Source organism: Gouania willdenowi, chromosome 18 (assembly GCF_900634775.1).
Source record: "Gouania willdenowi chromosome 18, fGouWil2.1, whole genome shotgun sequence".
Lineage (NCBI taxonomy): Eukaryota > Metazoa > Chordata > Actinopteri > Blenniiformes > Gobiesocidae > Gouania > Gouania willdenowi.
Window position 1 is genome coordinate 7400963 of NC_041061.1, and position 21579 is coordinate 7422541.

General features: G+C 34.8%; 2 protein-coding genes and 4 non-coding genes across 6 annotated transcripts; 4 read left to right on the forward strand and 2 right to left on the reverse strand.

Annotated features, from left to right (window-relative positions):
• Positions 1–3985: 3985 nt before the first annotated feature.
• Positions 3986–15684, reverse strand: gmpr2 (guanosine monophosphate reductase 2). The gene is made up of 10 exons (XM_028475068.1): positions 15392–15684; positions 14901–15021; positions 12863–12982; positions 9079–9162; positions 8826–8999; positions 8394–8475; positions 7868–7974; positions 6435–6477; positions 4627–4786; positions 3986–4547 (listed from the first exon to the last, which is right to left on the reverse strand). The coding sequence occupies exons 2-10, from the start codon at positions 14985–14987 to the stop codon at positions 4358–4360; spliced, it is 1047 nt and encodes a 348-aa protein (XP_028330869.1). The 5' UTR covers positions 14988–15021; positions 15392–15684; the 3' UTR covers positions 3986–4357.
• Positions 8011–8083, forward strand: trnar-ccu (transfer RNA arginine (anticodon CCU)). The gene has a single exon. It is a non-coding gene; the product is annotated as a tRNA-Arg (tRNA).
• Positions 9362–9434, forward strand: trnar-ccu (transfer RNA arginine (anticodon CCU)). The gene has a single exon. It is a non-coding gene; the product is annotated as a tRNA-Arg (tRNA).
• trnar-ccu (transfer RNA arginine (anticodon CCU)) lies at positions 13304–13376 on the reverse strand. The gene has a single exon. It is a non-coding gene; the product is annotated as a tRNA-Arg (tRNA).
• trnar-ccu (transfer RNA arginine (anticodon CCU)) lies at positions 13468–13540 on the forward strand. Its single transcript has one exon. It is a non-coding gene; the product is annotated as a tRNA-Arg (tRNA).
• A 67-nt stretch (positions 15685–15751) lies between the features above and the next one.
• Positions 15752–20033, forward strand: nedd8 (NEDD8 ubiquitin like modifier). The gene is made up of 4 exons (XM_028475069.1): positions 15752–15947; positions 17886–17933; positions 18022–18104; positions 19509–20033. Exons 1-4 carry the CDS (start codon positions 15930–15932, stop codon positions 19624–19626), a joined length of 267 nt encoding a protein of 88 aa, XP_028330870.1. The 5' UTR covers positions 15752–15929; the 3' UTR covers positions 19627–20033.
• Positions 20034–21579: the final 1546 nt, after the last annotated feature.

Below are 21579 nucleotides of genomic sequence, written 5' to 3' on the forward strand. Positions count from 1 at the left end.
ATTTTTCTTGTAGTTTTGTCTACTTTATGGACTTTATTGTGTGTTTTTCTTGTCTTTATTGCACTTTTTTGTGTTTTATTGTGTGTTATTCTTGTAGTATGCGGCAGTTTATGGAACTAATTTTCATCTTTATGTGGTGTTTTTTGTCTGGTTGTTTTACTTTGCGACACTTGTTGGACTTGGTGTGTTTTGCTCTGCCTTATGGCACTGTTTTGGTTTTTCTTCAGTTATATTGTGCATTTTTCTTGTAATTTGCAGCAGTTTATGGCACGTTGTTGTCTTTTTGAGTCATCTTGTGTTTGGTGCAGGTCTTTTTTCCTTGACGGCACTTTTTGTAATTTACTGTGCATTTTTCTCTGTTTCATGACTTTTTTGGTTTTTCTTTGGGTTAATTGTGTGTTTTTCTTGTATTTTGAGGCAGTTTATGACCATTTCTGCTATATTTCCATTCTTGTGTTTATATTTCCTCATTCTGTTCTGACTATATTTCATTGTTGATTTCCTCCTGTAGTAGATTTGATGCTTTGCTTTGTACTAGTTTAAATTGTGTCAGTTTTGCTGTGTTTCTATAACCACATTTCCTTTGATTCTTAGTAGTCTTTTTTATTGTAAGTTTGTATGTATTATACCAGATTATTCTTTATATAAAATATTTTGTGATTTGCTATTCTAAGAATTTTTATTTTTTTATTTTAAATTTATTTTTTCTATTTATATATATTATCAGGAGCAGTTTTAAACTAGAACAGAGTACGAACATAATTCAACGCAAAATTTAAAGCTGAACTATTTTATTAGATTTTTAGATTTTAGTGTAACTGTATTTTACTTGCAAAATATATTATGGCTGTTTTGTGCCTTTTAAATGACATTTTTGCTTTCTCTTAGTGTGATTATGGACTCAATAAACGCATTTTGTATCAGTTTGTACAAGATTTTCCTGACGCTAGTTTAGCTTAAAAACTGACTTTAAAAGCATTTAAATTCAATAAAACCTGACTTTACTATTTATTAAATGTCTTCAACGTTAACAATCACACATAACTAACCAACCAGAGGCAGTTCATATGGAAAAACCGACACTTTTTAGGCTTTTTTTTTTTTTTTTACCGTAAAAACAAAACATAAATGACTCACCTGAAAACACTACTGCTGATTGGATCTAGTGCTGCACTGCCCCCTGTAGGACAGACACAGGTACTACCGTCCCTTTAAGGATTTTATTTCTTTTTATTAAATCTGTTTTAATGTTTTAGATTCTTGTATTATTTTATTTTACTTCATGAACTTTTTCCAAAATGTTGTATTTTTCATTTATGTGAAACACATTTAGTTTCTCTGTGTTAATAAATATAAATAAAAATAAATGTGCCTTTGCTTTCCAGACAAAGTGTATTTACACATGTCAGCCACTAGATGATGGAATAGAGCAATAAAAACCAGATTATCTGTTTTTGACCGTTTCTTCTTCTTTTTTTTTTTTTAAATTATTTTTAGAAAACAAAAAATAAATGAAAATATTTAACCTAAAAATAAATTTATCATAAAATATTAAGTAAAAAATAAACACTAAATATGAATTTATATATATTTAAAGGCTTTGCAATGTTGTATAATTAAATTAATGTAAGATTAACAAATATTACCAACTGTGTGAACAGGCTCATTTAAACCATTACTAGTGTGGCCGTGGGGTGGTCGCCGGGGGCCCTTAGGCTGCCCGCTCTCGCTGCTGGCCTGACTGCTTCTTCGGGCCCGGGGGCGGCTCGTGGGTTTTGCAGTGGCGGTTCTTGGAAATACATTTGTCATGTATGCACTGGCCTTGGGCTGTGGGATAACACTCATACTGGGCTCAACCTTAGACACCTTGTTCCCAAATACCTGTTTTATGGAATTTCCACTCACCTCTTCCTCTGTTCACAGCCACCACTATTATTCCTAAACCGCACACTGGTCACCAAACTGCACAATATACACAACCACAATTTCACATCGCATCACTTGGAACCTAACAACTATTCCCCACTCATTCCATATCCTATCTTGTATCCCTCTTCCCTGTTAACTTCCCCACCCCCCTCCAACCCCTCACCTTGGTGTAAACACTGCCCTCTCTTTTTTTACATCCTCCCTTTAATAAAGTATTTCTTACCCTTCCCTAGGGAGGGCTGGTGATGGTCACAATTATGCAATGAAATAAATAAATTTATTTAATTGCAATAATAAAATATGCATTGCTGTTAAAAGATTGCACTTCTTGTAGTGTTAACCTTCGACAGCATGTGCAGACAAGGTAAAAAAAAAAAAAAAAAAAAAAAAAAAAAAAAAAAAAAAAAAAAAAAAAAAAGAAATGATTGTTTCAGGAACACAGAAGAACAAAACTATATATAAGCTAAGAATATCTAAATATCTTTGTGTTGAAAACAAAAGGACGTTGACATGACGACAACATCAAAGCTAATTGAAGTCCTTCCGAAATGTAACATAACAAACGTTGGTACTGTTGCATCCGTCATTAAAACAAAAATAAAGTGCTTACTATGGAATGATGATGAACATTTCTAACACTCTACAGCAGTTGCATGTAATAACTTTCATATATCATTTATCTTTTTAATCATATGTCATTAGGAGGCGTGCAGTGTGGTACGACACGAGTCTTTCAGTTGCGATTTAAGGAAATATTTCTCGTGAAAAACTTAAACTTTTTTCACTTAAGTCACTCTTTTTTTGTGTGCAAAAAAATCCATTTGTGAAATGTGACAAATTTGAAGCCGTTAATGGGTTTTTTCTCTCACTTCTGTGGAGAACTAGTGCCCTCTAGTGGCCACCGATGAAATGGGATGAACAATGAAGACCAAAATGAGCGAAGATTTCCTTCTCGATGTCATAATTTTTACCACCAGTGCCTGTTGTTTTACTGCATATTTGGACTTTATACTGTCATCATTTTACACTCTGAGCTCGTTTTTTCTTCTTCTTGTCAGTAGCATAAAAGTGTTTAACTTGGTTTATTACAGGGTCTTTATTTACCCTCTATTATGTCAGTAGGCACATTGGGCTTTAAAAGACTATATTTAATGTGTGTAATGTGCTGCTGTTGGGTTGGGAACTAAAAAAAAAGGTCATTTTTAGGGAAAAAAAAAAGAAAAATAAACCCTGTTTTGTTTGTTTTTCTAGCATTAAAACTGGAATGTTAACAGTTTGTTTGCAGAAACACACAAAGACAACATTTAACTATGTTTCCAAACATGTGCTCTACATTTGCATCCAATAAAGTGAGTTTGAATGAAAAGGGACAGAAAGGAATGAATGGCAGCTTTAGGGAGCGTCTGCTAACGTTACACACGTATAGAGGTAGATTTGTGTCTTTATTATTCAATCAGTAATTTAAAAAAATTGTACTTCAATCAAGAAAATGGTTTCAAAGCTTAAAGTGTTCAAATGCAAAAAAATTTAAATATTTGAGACAAAAAATAGCATTAGAAAACTTATTTTTCTTTGATTTAAGTAATCTTTTTTTTTTTAATTTGGGCCATATTATCAATAGTACATTTGTTTTCTTTATTCAATTTTTTTTTTTTTTTTTTTTAAAAGGAAAAAAACACAGCTACAAAACTTTTTTCACTCAAAATTATATTTGAACGCTTTTTCTTTGATTAAAAACTTTTTTTTATTTTATTGAATTAATCATTTTAGTATTTGGGCCATATATCAAAAAAGAAAAGTAAAAAGGGCTTCAAAACTTTGTTCATTTCAATCAAAGTAAAAAATGTTTTTGCAATTTTCTGGATATGATTTTTTTTTTAATTGAATTTATCTTTTTTTTAATTGAATTTCTTTTTTATTATTATTGGAGTATGTTTTATTTATGTACCCTTGACTTCAATAAAAAATAATTTAATTTGATTTAATTTAATTTAATTTAATTTAATACAAAAATAAAACTTTTTGGGTGTGAAATAAAAATAATGGGGGGGTTGGAGTAATTTATTTATTTATTGTACTACCCATGACTCAGTTAAAAAAGTTTTTTTTTTAAATTGTGCTCACATTTTTGCACTTAATTTGGTTCTGAAATTAAAAAAAAACTTTTGAAATTGAAATTTTTTTAGTGATTTATTGAATAATAAAGACACAAATGTACTACCCATGACTTATTTTTTTTACTTTTCAATCAAAGGAAAAAAAAGTGTTCAAAAGCTATCTTTTGGGCTCTCAAAAAAGTTTTTTCATTTGAACACTTTATTCTCTAAAATATGGTTTTGATTGAATAACAGACACTAATCTCCTCCATACACAGGCAGGGTGGTGTCAGACAGGCAGTGACGTACGTTGATGACTGACAGCGCCTCGTTCAGCTGCCGCTACCAAACACGGTGTTGAGCTGCTGAGTCACCCTGATGAAGGTGGTACGGCGACTCAGCTCCTTTAGTTTTCCGGCACCCACGTAGGTGCAGGTGGAGCGAACCCCCCCCAGGATGTCCCGGACGGTTTCATCCACCGGACCTCTGAAGGGCACCTCCACCGTCTTCCCCTCCGACGCTCTGAAACAAACCAACAAGTCGTTAACCAAGTGAGAGGGGCTAGTGATGAACGTCAGATGTCACGTGATTGGATGCCCACCTGTACTCGGCCACACCCCCAGCGTGTTTCTTCATAGCCATGTCGGAGCTCATGCCGTAAAACATCTTGAATTTCTTGCCGTTTTTCTCGATAGTTTCCCCTCCGCTCTCTGAGTGTCCGGCCAACATCCCCCCCAGCATCACAAAGTCTGCACCCGCCCCTAAAAGTGCATCAGCCAATCAGTGACAAGCACACTTCAGCAGATTTTATCATTAGTCTCTCTAACAGGGTTGGAGTTAATTCCATTTTGAAATGACAATTACACTTTCAATTATCAATGTTCAATGACAACGCAATTACAATTACGTTGACCAGCAATTTTTCTAATTAGGGCCCGAGCACAAGACCCTATTGTAATGCACCTCCTTTTTATTATTATTATTATTATTATTATAATTAGAGCCCAAGCACAACAATGCGTAGGACCCTATTGTAATGCACCTTGTTTTTATTATTATTAATATTATTATTATTAATATTATTATTATTATTATTATTAGGGTCCGAGCACAACGGTGCGTAGGACCCTATTGTAATGCAGCGTGTTTTCTAAACACGTTCAAAAACTCATGAAAATCACAACGCATATTAGGACTGGCGAGAAATTTCATATTTTGGCGGAATTGCACATGTGAATGGGAAAATGACTCAATAGTGCCCCCTTGAAAATTGTATTGACTCCCAGCTTGGACTGATGACATCATCACTGTGGAACTTCTATGAAATTCTGTAGAATTCAGTACACGGAGGATTTTCCTGATCTGGGTAAATACTGTTATTTCTTTCTACCACAACATGGTTCTCACCAGGAATTGTTCACAGCATAGGGGGAGCGTGTGGCGCATGAGCGAGCACAAAGTTTATGGCATTTATTAAGAGTTTGCCAAAAAAATTAGTTATGGTTTAACCCAACCGTCATTCATAGTCATAGCGCCACCTATTGGTAAAAGGAAATCATAGGCATTATATTTGCACAGAACATTGCAGGAAAGTTTGTGATATAATCCTTAAAAATGGTAACACACCTCAAAGTGTGCCACGTCCCGACATGTGTGTGGTTGCGAGGGCCTGTTTATCACTGCTTGCAGCTTTAATTACAATTAAAACGACAATTATTACTTTTCCCCTGAAATCAATTACAATTACGCTCTCGATTAATAAAGTTAAATTACAAATAATCACAATTGTTGAGCCATTAATAAATAAGCCCCTTCCTCTTGTGTTAGCATTTCTTATGATAATGGGTCAGTTATTAAAAAACAGAAGAAAACAATATCTATCATCTAATTTGTTTTTAATCTCTTTCTTACCTTGTTAGGCTTCCTAATCAATGACAATATTAAGAATTGATCTTTTTGGTGTGGCCTTTTTTCTGTCAGTACACCCCTAGATTAAAATTTGAAATGACAAGTAAACTTAATATGAAACATATTTTAATAATTGTTAACTACATAAAGTTAGTAAGTCATAGAACTGTAACATGGTTTGTGTTTAATTCATGGTTCCCACACTTTCTTCACAATGATATTTCAAAACTTTTTCAAACAATTTTCCAAAATATTTTACCAAATTCCCATGACGTAGTTCTGAACCACTAAGATATTTTATGACCGTGGGGATCCTGTTAATTAATTTGTAATTTACAGTTTTTATAGAATTTCCACTTACAAAGTCAATTATCTGAACTCAATTACGATTTAATTGATGATTATAACAGCAACAACGATTACAATTATATTTATGCCATATTTGTAATTAATGACCAATTATGTGATTGCAATTATAAATGTCCTGGGTCAAATCCTTACCAAAGGCCTTGGAAACGTCTCCAGGACACGTGCAGCCTCCGTCCTGTGGGAACGAGACAAGGTTAGTTTGAACCAACAGCAGATAACAAACTGAAGGTTTCTACGTCCTTCACCAAAACACAGAGTAAGAGTAGTTTACGCTGTACAAACAGTGTCATCTGACAAGTATTCAGAACCATCGACTGACATTGCGAAATATGTTAAGGTTTTCCTTTATTCAGACAACTTTTTTCAGGAAATGTACTTTGATCTCCTGACATGTTTAGACTTTTCAATTTCCAGTCTTCCTCAGAGGCCTCTGCTGCTCGCTTTGATGTGTCCTTATGAGTTTCTTTTTTCAGACCACTGCAAAGGCGTGGACGTCCTGACAGAACTGTCAAGTTGGCCATACCCAGAAAGAACTCCTAAGGACACATCAAAGCGATCAGCAAACGCCTCTGAAGAAGACTGGCAGTCTGAAATCAAAACATGTCAGGTGATCAAAGTACATTTCTTGAAAAAAACTGTCTGAATAAAGGAAAAACCTTAGCATATTATTCAAAAAAGAAGACAAAATGAACTTGCTGGAATTATGACATCCTGAAACTTTGCTGGCATGTGTTATGGCTCGACTAGTGAACATGTTATCTTGTGATCGTTTCTAGCTGCGCTGCAGATTTTATCATCAGATTTCCTAAAGATCAAAGAAGTTATTTAAATTATAACAATTATTTAATTATTTAAAATGCATTTTTATTTTTATGTGACAGGAGTAGTTCAGATTAACTCATTGAGTGCCATTCACATCTATAGACATTATTTGGTTTAGTAACGTGGAGTGCCATTCACGTCTAAAGACGTGAACTGTGTTTTTCGGCTGGGGTTGCTAGGAGACAGTGTGACGAAGCTCTCCCTTGTACAATGATGTAGTGACCAACTGGTGACAAGTAGGATGAGAGATCACCCATGATGGGTAGCGCTCAGAGGGAAAGGAAAGGAGTTTACAAGACAGAAAATGGCGCTACAAGAGTTGATGCTGAAGTTCACAGCAGCTCACACTCAACCAGAGCATGTGTAGAACTAAGTGGACTATTGTTAGAGAAAACGATCAAAAAATGGGGCAAGTGGTGACACTCAAGGAAGTTGTGTGTGTGGAGACTGACGGGGGGAGAGACTTGGAGGACGGCCAAAATACAGTAAGAAAACCATTAAACTCTGACCCAGATAGCAAAATAATAATAATAATGTTGCCATCAAACGCCCGGTTTCAGTGTTGTTTTTGTAGTAATCACACAATTAAAACACATGACGATTCACAAGTTATAATGGTCACCAGTTGTGCTGATACACCCTACAGAGTAGCTGCTTTGTTGTTGTAGCATGGGGGGCTAGTGTGGTATGTGTGAGGTGTGCCACATCCATGGTCATCCTGTCAGACATAGTTAATCACTCACAGAGATGATGTGACCTCCCAGACCATGAGCAGCGTCTGCACACTCTATCACAGCGCTGAGCTGAGGGTAACCCACGCCTGTCTTCTTACGGGTGGTGCACACAGAGCCTGAACAAAAACACAACACCACATAGTGAAAAATGTGCCCCAGTGGCCTAATGGATAAGGCACTGGCCTCCTAAGCCAGGGATTGTGGGTTCGAGTCCCATCTGGGGTGAATACTTTTGACAAAGTAAATCTTTGTAATGATCACAAGGTATATATACACATCTTTAAACTAAGAAACTGTTAAATGTTACAAAGTGACTATTTTGGAAAATGTATTTAGATTTTATTTTCTTATTTTCTATTTTCTCTTTTTTGCCTTTGATCGCTAAAATGTAAAGTAACAATGATTAATCTTCTTGCTGTAAAATGGTATATTTTAAAGCATTTTATTTAACTTTGTGAACCTACATGAATTGACTTTTTCTTTTCAAAATAAAACAATTTTCTCTGTCTTGTACTGTGTGTGTGTGTGTGATCACCTGGTCCGATGCCTACTTTGATGATGTCAGCACCAGCCAGGATCAGTTCCTCCACCATCTCCCCCGTCACCACGTTTCCTGCCTTTAGACAAACACAACCAATCAGAAACTCTCCTTTAACAACGTGGATCTGCCTCTTAACTTCTCAGCATTATAGTGTGTGTGTGCGTGTGCACGTGTGTGCGTGTGTAGAACCGGACGAGGGGGGTAAAGCTACTGAGTATCCAGGGCCCAATCATATTGTGTATTTGTGTGTGTGTCATTTTGCATTTTTGGGAGTATTTACTTTGGGGGCCACATAAAATTAGACCAAGGGCCGCATGTGGCCCCCGGGCTGCCAGTTGCCTATGTTTGCATGCAATGTTTTCTCACCATTATAGTGTGTGTGGGGACCTTCTCACTATTATTGTGTGTGCATGTGTAACTTCTCACCATTATAGTGTGTGTGGGGAACTTCTCCCTCACGTCTCGGACAAAGTGCACAAAGTGCTCGGAGTAGCCGTTAGCCACGTCCACACAGATGTATTTGACCTGTGGGACGGCGGCTAAGATGGAGGAGAGTTTATCAAAGTCACTGTCTCCGGTGCCGGTGCTGACGGCCACGCTCTGAAGAAAGGACAATGGGACATTAGTAATGTGATGTTAAAACAGGAAGTGGCTGAAGGAGAATGAAAAGAGTGAGTACCTCCACACATTCAGGATGCTTCGCTGCAAACTCCGCCCACTCGTCTGCAGTGTAATGTTTGTGGACTGTAGTGAAGACAGAGAACTGCAACATAAGACAAAGAGACCTTATTATGAAATTAAGTGTCAAAAATAGGAACCAAAAGTCAAACTGCAGGACAATATACAAAATCACAACCAAGAAGATACAAATGTAACCCGAAAAGACACAAGATAACCACAAAAACATGACAGAAAACTATACAAAATGAAAGAAAACAAAAACACAAATGCAGAAAATATGTGCCCCAGTGGCCTAATGGATAAGGCACTGGCCTCCTAAGCCAGGGATTGTGGGTTCGAGTCCCATCTGGGGTGAATACTTGCGACAACTGATGCTGGAGCTACCAGTTCATGATTCAGCTAGACTGAAACTCCCTAATGGTCTATGCTACTGTTCTGCTAAACATTCTGTTCTGAATGAGTTCCTTCTTCCCACTGTTGCTAAATGCTTGTTCTTGTTGGTTTCTTACTTTGAATTCTATGTTGTTAAGCGCTTTGAGATGACTTTGTTGTGTTTTGCGCTGTATAAATAAAGTTGAATTGAATTGAATTATAATACACAATGGGGATGAAAGAAATAGAATAAATCTTGTCATTCTTTAAAAAAAAAAAAAAAAAAAATGGTTCAGCATCAAAAGATACACATTAGAAAGAATATGATTATTATAAGAATACACCAACTAAGTATATATACAAGCTTTTATTCTTTTTGAAGAAAGTGGTTAAATGTAGAAAAGTTACCGGTTTGAAAAAATGTTTACGTTTTACAGGGGGGAAAAAAAAATCATTTTTTAATTGACGATGTAAATTAATTTTCATTGTATTTTTTAAGAAAACATGTCGTGAAAATTCCAAAACAGCATTGGGAAATGATAGAAACAAAATTTGAACTGAAATAATTTCACTAAAATCTTAATAATTCTTACAAAGATTTACTCTGTCATAAGAGCTCACCCCAGATGGGCCTCAAACCCACAATCCCTGGCTTAGGAATCCAGTGCCTTATCCATTAGGCCACTGGGGCACACATAGCCCATTTTGTCAAGCGCTCTTCACGTCACTGAAGAGATAAAGTGATGAAGTTACCAAAAAGCACAACTAATCACGGGTGATTTAATCCACTATAGTCACTGAAGTAGCGTTCAGTGTGCACACACCTTTAGAACAGGCTCATATTCCTCAAACACCGACTTATTTCACCCATCAGGGTGAATAAATCACTCTCTTCCGGGTGGTTACCATGGTAGTTTGTGTAATTGTCGATTCATTGATGATGGCTTTTAATTGCGCGCGTGCACGTAAATAACCCAAGGTTTCCATACTCAGGGTTGATTGACCCACTTCATACCAGCTGTAATAGAATCAAATACCCAGAGTTTCCCATCGCGGGGTATGTTGACCCAGAGTTTATGGATAGACTCAGAGTTTGTTAACCCTCCTTTATGAAATACCCCTCTGGGCTCCAAACTAAAATATAATATTCGAAGCAAATCAAATGAATTTCATCTGCATGTGAAAGGTTTTTAGAGTTTGAATAGGATTTGTGAAATGAGCTTCTGATTTGGGACTGTTTGCACTGAGACCTGTGCAAACACAGAAAACTGATGTCTTCTTACATTCTGGGTTTCACGCCAAAGCTTCAGTGGACTCTGAATATTTGTTGTACTACAGGATGCTTTTTGGACTTTGAACAGGACTTGTTTGTATCCAAGTTTGTTAAAGAAGAGGTTTCCAACACTTTTTAATACTAAACGTGTACTTCAGTCAGGATTACTTTAGTCAAAATGCTTTATTTAGCATACATTTTAGATTTGGCGGTGAAGCTCTATTCTGGGATCTCTGCCCTTTCCAGCAGCTGCGTGGAAAACTCGAAGCAAAGGAGCTCCCATTTGCTTTTCCATGAGATACATGGAGAGGGATAAGCAGAGAGAGCGGTCAGAGTTTTATTAGACAGAAGAAGAGGAACTGGGGTGGGGGAGGTTGCAAGGCGTTTGCAGACAAAGCGTGGGAAAGTAGGCGTGTTGCCGTGGTTTAAATGCAGCGCTGAGACCAACTCTAACCAATGGGAAACATAGAAAATGATCAGGTGGATGATTAACTGATTAAGGGATGGATACTGTCAGTTGTTAACAGATGAAAGGGTGGGACTAGCTTGACTTCAGTGCCTGACTCAATTTTCTCTTTTGCCTGTGTTGCCAGATTGGGCATTTTCGTGCTTTTTATGGTGGTTAAAACTCTAATATAGCAGCAAAAAGTTAACTTCAGAAGTAAATATCTGATATATTTATCTATAGATAACTGAAGAAGGTCCTCCAATTTTCATTGATTGTGGAAAACGAAAAGAAAAAAAATGCAATTCACAGTCTGACCTTTGTTTTTTTTTTTCTCTATTCAAAGTCAGGCCCCAACATGACACAGAAATGCCTCACATGTTTCGGGACTAGGGATGTAACGATTCACTCAACTCCCGATACGATTCGATTCACGATACTGGGTTCACGATACGATTCTCTCAAGATTTATTTTACAAAATGGGACTGTAGACAAATTTTTTTTTTGGGAAAAAAACTAGAAAATACTGTATTATTTTCCTTTTATTTTTCATTGTCAAAAGAATTCCTTGATAAACTATTCAAAACAATGCAATTTAACAAAAAATAAATCTTGAATGAAATAAATAAAGGAATAATACAAATGAAAATGAAGCCTATTAATTTAAATTCTGGTTCTAAAATGAACAATGCAAAACTGCATAATAGTTATTTTTCTTTTAAAAGTGCAACTGAAAATGTATTTTGTGCCTTAACAATTGGACTTTAAAAAAAAAAAAACGTGATTGCACTAATTTACGTCATATTTGTTTGGACCAGCAGAGGGCGCTGGTAACACAGTGGTCGGTTGGCATGCAGATATCTTACAGTGAAGAAGAGAAGCTATGCTAGCAGACAGAGCTAATAGAAAAACGTGACTTTTACAGATATTCAAGTAATATTACAGATATTCTTTCGGTGCTAAAGGGGTAAGGAATCATTTATTAACACATTTAAGAGTAGAAGGCGGCCAGAAAGAAAGTATTAGCAGACTCCGCCCGCCGCCTACACTTGTGGATAGCGCCCTCTGCTGGTTAAAAAAAAGTACTGCGATTCAATTTTCAGAAAATCGATATCAACCGTGATACCATTTAACTGCCTTACGATTAATCGTTACATCCCTATTCAGGACAATGACAGAAAATGACTGAAAAACACAATGTTCACAAAAATAAACCAGACAGAAAAACATACTAATAAAAAAAAGAAAAACACACACAAGGACAACAATAATACACAAAACAAGAACAAAAATATTTTTAAACGACAAGAAAATATATATATAATATATAATGTGACTCCAAAAACACTTAAAATGACAACAAAAACACACAAAATAACAGACAAATATGCCAAACAACTACAAAAACACACAAAAATGACAACAAAAACCCACAAAACAACAAACAAAAACAAATTAAAATGACAGGAAAACATACAAAATCACTCTAAAAACACACAAACCCCTTGCTGTTTCCTGCATTAACGCTCAGAATGGTCAATATTCTAAGTGCTGACATGAATGTTGATCATGTGACCCTCGGATCAGAAAAAAACCTTTTTGTGGCCCCTGCTGTGATAACAGTCAGCGATGTGTGCTCGACATGTTGAGTGTGTGTGTGCGTGCGTGCGTGTGTGTGTCGCAGAGCATACGTTATGCAGAGCCACAGCCATCTCAAAGGTTCCCACTGTGTCCATGTTGGCAGCAATGATGGGAATTCCTCTGTAGCTGCCTTTAGAGTTCCTGAAGGTGAAACTCCTCATCAGATCCACCTGGTTGGAACCAGAACATTATCATTACATTCATTCACTTTAAAAAGGAGCAGGCAGAACATTTACATATTTTATACAAACATTGAACAAAAGAATGGAAACAACTCTTTTTTTTTTTTACAAAAAAAACAATCATTTTAAAATGCATTTTTAAAGATTTTAAACAAACTGAATAAGAAAAATATCCTCATCAAAAATAAATGGTTAGGTTTAAAAAATATACATATAAAAAATTAATACATATTTAAAAATACACAAAAAAAGAAGAAAAAAAGGAGGAAAAAATTAAGAGAAAAAAGCTTACAAAATAAAAAAATCAATCACCCCAGATGGGATTCGAACCCACAATCCCTGGCTTAGGAGGCCAGTGCCTTATCCATTAGGCCACTGGGGCACCTACAATAATCACATTATTAATTATGAATGCTGTTTATGGGCCTCGCAAAAAAAGGGTGCTCTTCAGGATAATGGAACAGGTAGTCAGTGACCCAGTGGCCTAATGGATAAGGCACTGGCCTCCTAAGCCAGGGATTGTGGGTTCAAGTCCCATCTGGGGTGAGTACTTCTGACAAACACGACCTTTGGAATAATAAAAATGTAAAGAAACACATTTAACTAACTTGTTTCAGTGTGTTACTGTAAAGGTCTTTTCAGCAACTAGTCTGTTGAAAAGTGGATTCATTTAAATTGTCATCTCCTCATTTATATTATCTACAGGTTTGTATTCAGTGAACTTTACTACAGACGTCAGTACAGTAGATGTTTTAATGCAGATCAACCTCTCAGTGTCTTTCACTTAATGATCTGTATCCACAATGTTATAAAGAAAATTACCGTTTGCACACAAAAAAAAAAAAAAATGTAAAGCAACACAACATTAGTAATGATGTGAACACGCCTGTGGTGTGTGATGTTACTAATGTGTTTCAGAGAAAAGTGTCAAGGTTCATTAAAGTGTTCAGAAACGGTGTTCAGGTGGGCGGAGCCAGGTAGAAACCCAGGGTTTCTTCGATAAAACCTGCCAGCGACAATCACGGACAATGTTGCCATGGTAACATACTCAGAGAAGAACATACCTCGCGTATAGGAATGAGATACTCAAGGTTTCCGTCGTTTGAGCCTGAACATACTCAGAGTTTGAACATAACCTGCTTTATTGAATAACCCTCTGCTATGTCTGCTTGGAGCCATTTTCTAGTCGAGGTTTTTTTTTCCTGTCATTTCTGATATTAAAATAATTCTCATTAAGACAGTGGAGCCCAGAGTTCACAGTAAACATGGTGATGCTGCTTTTAGTTGTTATGCTGCAAAGAAATGGAACAAACAATGGAACAAGCAGAGCTGAAGTCAGCAACTAATGTGAACATTTTTAAATCAAAGTTAAAGGCACTTTTTTTCTCTACTGCATGAGAGGGAGATTTTTGGTCATGTTGTTGATGTCATGTGTTTGTTGATGATTTTAATTGATTTTAAATGTTCTTATTGATTTTAAGCTGTTGAATGTTTTATCATGTAAAGCACATTGAGTTGCCTTGTGTATGAAATGCGCTATACAAATAAATTTGCCTTGCCTAAATATTTATCTATTTATAGTAGTTGTATTTGGGATTTCTAGGCTTAGGTACAAATAAAAAAAATCAAAGGGAATTCAGGTACAAAGAACCATTTCCAAACATTTGTGAACTTCTTGCCAAAATGGGGTAACTTTAGGACAAGTCCAAAATAGATGGTAATGATTAGCTTACAGAGTACCACAGTCTCCAGCAACTAGTTCCTGGGTAATAAAAAAGTGTACTGCATTACATTTTCCCAACCAAATTCTCGCCAATTAGATGAACAGGTTGTTCAATCTCCACCATCCATTGACACCATTCTTTTAAATAATAATCAGCATGAGTATGAGATGATGGTCACCCACTTCACTCCTGGACTTCAGGGTGCTCCTCTTAGGTCTCAGCAGAACATCCTTAAAGTCCAGCTTGATGTCATTCTCGATGCGAGGCATTGTGGAAAAATAAAGGAATGTTTCAGAGACAAAACTGTGGGTGGAAAAAGACAGAAAAAGGTCAAATTAAACCAGATAAAGGACCATTTCTGCTCCTTTTGTTCAGTCACTCATTAACCCGTGGAAGATAAATGACAGTCTGCACAAACAGGGTGTAGAAGTACGATAGTAGCGCATAAAGCAGTGTAATAACACGTGTTTATTAGTGTAATAATCTCGTTACAGTCAATTTATTCACGCGCACACGTCAGCTAACTGCCAAAGGAAATTCAAGGTTACGCCGGAAAAAAGTGCAAACCTTTACAAAAAGCTAATAAAACATGCCTACAGAGCACCAAATTTAAGCCACACATTCTGTTGTCTTTTCACTTATCGAATTATTGTTTAAAAACACACATATTTACCGTCAGAAAGCTGTTTTTTCTTCCCCCGGTAATTCGCCCCAGTGGTTTTCCGATGCTTTCCGTGTGCACGTGAAGCTTTACGGTGACGCACAACCGTTGAACACCGCCTTGTAGTTTTCTCGGCTTTTGCAATCAGTGACGACAGCTGAGCAAAGAACTACAAATGCACAACCCGCTTTACGTTCCGTTAACCTGCTGTCGCAACAACATAATTTGACGCTTAAACGGCGATATTCAGCTGATTTTAATTGAGATGACATTTAATGTTAGCATACTAACATCTGCACAAAAACACAGCATGTGTTTTGAGAGCTATTGCGTGAAATTAAATATAAACCAAGGCGGAACGTTTTATAGTGTAGCAAGGAGGAAGGGGAGGAGCGTTTAGTGGGTACAACAGGAAGTACTTGGCCGGGCACTTCTGAAATAGACTGAATCATTATTCTTCACCTTTGAAAGTGTTAAAATAACAATCCTACCATCGTTCTTTTGGAAAATTAAAGCAAATATATCGACTTTTTAAAGAGGTGAAGAAAAAATGCTGATTAAAGTGAAGGTATGTTGATTAAAACACTGTAGACGTGTTGCCGGGTGAACCAATGGTTGTTGTTGTTGTTGTTGGGTGATAAATGTATAATTCTATATACTCACTGTGGACACTAGTGTTTATATATTATTTACTAACTCATCATCACTTATTTGTTTTTGGTTTAATATATGTACAGTAGTAGAGCTTTGCACCAACTATTCTGTCATTTAAACATTGCATGGATTGTATCAGAAACGTAAGACATTACAATCTGTTTAACCAAATTCTTGTTATTTTATTAAAGCAATCCTAAAATCAATAAGGATTATTAAGTCAATAGGAAAATTTGATCTATATTATTATGAAATTTAGTCTTGATGTTAAACTAGGGCTGTCGAGGTAAAACTTATCGATGCCTATACCAAGCCGATATATCTGCACAAATTATACATACTTTTTTTTTTTTCAAAAAAAACTTAATATCTGTTGGAAAACTCTTAAATAAGTGATTTTACTCAGATAACAATAGTCAACAACATGAGGTATGAGAGAAACTGACCTATTTATTTAATTAGGTTTTACAGACATTTTACCTAAAACATAAAAAGTATTCTACACTTGATTACAATAAATTAGAAGACCCAGTGAAAAGCATCATGAATTAGGGGATGTAACGATTCACTCAACTCCCGATACGATTCGATTCCCGATACTGGGTTCACGATTCGATTCTCTCACGATTTATTTTAAAAAATGGGATTGTAGACAAATGATGACTGAAAAATATTCCTTTATTTTTTTCGGGAAAAAACTAGAAAATGCTGTACTATTTTCCTTCTATTTTTCATTGTGAAAATAATCCCTTGATAAACTATTCAAAACAATGCAATTTAACTAAAAATAAATTTTGAATGAAATAAATAAAGGAATAATGCAAATGAAGAAGAAGCCTATTAATTTAAATTCTGGTTCTATAGTAAACAATGCAAAACTGCATAATAGTTTTTTTTTCTTTTTAAAAGTGCAACTGAAAATGTATTTTGTGCCTTGACAATTGGACTTTAAAAAAACAAAAAAAAACAGTCATTGCACTGTATTTACATCAGATATTTGTTTGGACCTGCAGAGGGCGCTGGTAACACAGTGGTCGGTTGGCATGCAGATATTCCAGCAGTGAAGAAGAGATGCTACACGCAAGCAGACAGAGCTAATAGCAAAATGTGACTTTTACAGTTATTCACGTAATATTACAGATATTCTCTCGGTGATAAAGGGGTAAGGAATCATTTATGAACATGTTTAAGAGTAGAAGGCGGCCAGAAAGAAAGTAGTAGAAGATTCCGCCCGTCGCCTTTGCTTCTGGACAAGAGAAGGACAAAAAAAAAATAGCGCCCTCTGCTGTTTCAAAAAAAGTACTGCGATTCAATTTTCAGAGTATCGAAATGAATCGTGATACCTATTAATCGATTTTTAACTGCCTTACGATTAATCGTTACATCCCTATCATGAATAGATCAAATATTAACAACAAATTATACTTTACATTTGACTAGAATAAATAAAATACGGTAAATTTGACGATCCTGAAAAATAACCTCAAAACTAATGAAAACAAGTGAAACAACAGAAACAAATCATACTTTTAACGTGCAAAATAAACAATTCAGGTTCACTTCAGAGTCTGGAATAGAGATTTTAGTAGATGCAGGCTGATATAATCCCATCCAATTTAAAAATATATATTTTATGTGCTGATATCGAATCAATATCGAAAAAAAAAAAAAAGTATATATATATATTTGTTTTTTTTACTTTTTCAAATATGCATGTTTACGTCCCTTTATCACTCAGATTAATGCTTATGCTCATGTTTGCATTAGTGTCGGCATGCTTGTTTCATTGTTGATTTTTGAACAAATGAAACAAATATAAACTCTTTATAAACACAAAGACTCACTGTTACAGACGCTCACTGGCAAGGAGATAGAAATCGACATCGAGCCCACAGATAAGGTCAGTGATCGTCTCTTATTAAAATACACTGAATCATTGACACGTGAGAAAAGTGTTTTATGCTTCTTCTTCTCTTTCCTTTTTCTAGGTGGAGCGGATTAAAGAGAGGGTGGAGGAGAAGGAGGGAATCCCCCCCCAACAGCAGAGGCTGATTTACAGCGGGAAACAGATGTAGGTCAGAGAATGTGGGGGTACACGTTGGATACATCACTAGATTAACATTTATGGAAAGAAACACAGCAAAGAGTTACAAACATTGCTAAAATTGTATTTTACTTATATTTATTGTATTTTATTATATATATTTAGAATATTTTATTTGAAGCTGCATTAATGCAATGTTGTGCTTTTAAAGGCATTACATTACATTAAATCCAAGAAAACGTGTCTCATCATAAACTCACTTTTTGATTTGATTTGACAACAGAGATTAAAAAAAACCTTTACTCACATCCAGTTTTAATATTGACTGGAAATTTAAGCTTCTGACCAAAAATAAAATGTGGTTTTAGTGTTTTTTTAATTGGTTACTTTGAACCAGAGATCGGGACCCAAAAGTAGGTTTAATATTTGTCAGAGTGAAGATAAAACCATTACTGCCAACTAGTGCTGATACAGTCATTATAACAAATGTTTATGTCAAATGCTTATTATTATTTTATTGTATTTATATTTATTTTATTTTATTTATTTACATTTATTTATATATATTTAGAACATTTATTTGCTTTGACTGTATTTACTTATTTTAATAAATTATTTCATTTTAATTTATTTTAATTACATGTATTTTTATTTCATTTCATTTTATTTTATTTATATTTATAATATTTTATTTACCTTTACCTATATTTTATTTATTTTATTTATATATATTTAGAATATTTTATTTTCTTGTATTTGCTTTGACTGTATTTCCTTAATATTAATATTTATTTTATTTGTATATTTTCTTCTTTATCTATCTATATATATATATATATATATATGTAGAATTTATAATTTGCTCATATTTGCTTTAACTGTATTTCCTTATTATTAATATTTAATTTATTTATATTTACTTTATTTACAATAATTATTTTTAACTATATATATTTAGAATATTTAGTTTGCCTTAACTGTATTGCCTTATTATGGATATTTATTTTAATGAAATGTATTATATTGATATTGTTTTATTTTATTTTCATTTGTTTATTTTTATTATTTATATATTTAGAATATTTAATTTTCTTGTATTTGTTTTGACTGTATTTCCTTATTAGTATTTATTTATTTTATTGATATTTATATTATTTTATTTAACTTTATATATATATATATATTAATTTGCAATTTACATTATTTATTTACAATTATATATTTTAATTTGATTTATATATTTAGAACATTTTATTTATACAGCCAAGGATGTTTTTTTCTTTTAAACTCTACAAACTAATTTTTTTTCTTATAGTAGTTTTTGTGGGGTTTTTTTGCATCTTTTAATCACCTGTGTTCCCTTTATTTTAAGCATCTGTCAGATGTAAATACTGATGTGAACTCATGCTGTGTGTGCGTGTGTGTTTTCAGGAACGATGAGAAAACTGCTGCCGACTATAAAATCCAGGGTGGTTCAGTCCTCCACCTGGTGCTGGCCCTCAGAGGAGGATGTTTGCTCGTCTCTCAGAGTCTGAGCTGGAGCCGCTAACACAAGCTAACAAGCTAACACTAGCTAACCTGCTTTAGTAGCTGCAACGCCTGCACATGCTCAGAAGACACAAAGGCCTTTAAGGAATCAGAGTCCAGGGAAAGAAATGGTTTTCTCTTGTTATGTTGCACATTAAGACTCGTGATGACTAACTATTATAAACAGTCTATTGTTTTGGGGAAAATGCTTTTTTTTTCCCTTTTGAAAAAGTTGTTGTCACTCCCATTATTTCCCACTAAGGTGGAATTGGTAAATTTGACGTACGTAGTTTAGTAGTGATCGGTCAGAAGTTCACCACTGCACTGATTCTGAAGGTGATGCAAATGTTACTTCTGGTTGTAATGAATTCAGTTCTTTGCATCACTTAACATGTTACTTGTAAAATAAACGGTTCAAAATGAAATAAATAAGTTTTTTTTCTCCTTCATCTTTGACTTTAAGTGTAAACAAAATGCCTTCACACAAATAAAGTAATAATCAATAACCTAAAAAATGTAGCAGACATTAAAAGAGCATTAGGTTATTAGACTGCATTAGATATGCAATCGAGAAACAAAATGTAACGTGGAATTAAATTGCAAAAATAATGATTGAGTTTGGCATTTGAAGTGGAACGGAACAATAAATTAAACAAACTTCCAATAGCTGGCTTAAGAAAATAATTTCCTTTTTTGTTTTTTTTTTACACTTTTTGACACAGATTGCAAACCAATGTTTTGTTGTTTCCTGTATTTTTGCCTACTGCACTTTTACATTTGTTTTTTATGCAGGTATTTGGTTTAATTTAGTCTTCAAGTTTTGATTTATTTCTGAAATATGTGACTAGGTTTAGGATTTATGGCATTATGAAACATAATATCATTTCCCCACTGTAAGTTAATTTAATACGTGCACTGAATTTCCTTTTTGGCACTGATTGCAAACTAATGTTTTGTTATTACCTGCATTTTTAAATTAGTTGTTTTATGCAGGTGATTAATTTAATCCAATTTTTTGTCAAATACAGTATATGTGTTACTGTATTTGTTGGGCAAGGTGGGGCTTGAAAGTTCACCTTTGTTCAAAGTGGGAAATACCCCAAAAAGTTTGAGAACCACTGTCCTAATGAACATTTTGCCCATAAAACCCACAAACTTGTATTTATGTTGACTGGAATCCCGGACAAGCCCCCAAATAGGGGCAAAACATGTTAGTCTGCTTCTGCTCCCCTATGGTGCATCCTCTCTTTCTGTTCCTGAGCCTTATATTTACTTCCCCCTCCCTCTCTACCTGATTACCGATGTGAGTCAGGTGTTCAGCTGTGAGAGGAAGGAGGAAGTCAGGCTGAGAGGAGAGAAGGCAACATACATACCTGTACTTACAGTGTGTTAGGCAGCAGTTACATTTTCTTTTTGTGATATTTTGGCACCACGAGTCAAAAGCCGTTGCTAGGAAATGCAAAGCTCTCCCCATGGCAACAGCAGGTAAGCATGAAATTTAAATATAAGGGTTGGGGGAGGGGAAAGGAGAATGAAAATAGGAAAAAAGAAAACCTGAAAAACACGTGAAAATCTAAGAAACATGAAAATCTGAAAAAAGTGAAAATAAAAACACGTGAAAATCTGAAAAACACGTGAAAATCTAAAAAAACATGTGAAAATCTAAGAAATGTGAAAATCTGAAAAACGTGAAAATCTGAAAAAACAAGTGAAAATAAAAACACGTGAAAATCTAAGAAACGTGAAAATCTGAAAAAATGTGAAAATCTGAAAAAACAAGTGAAAATAAAAACACGTGAAAATCTGAAAAACACGTGTAAATCTAAAAAAAAAATATGTGAAAATCTAAAAAAAAAAAACCACCTGAAAATCTGTAAAATACATGTGAAGATTGTGAATATATTTGTGAGACAAATAGTTTGCAACGTTCCTTTAACTAATCGACAAATGAACGACTCCTTTATTTACAAATCCA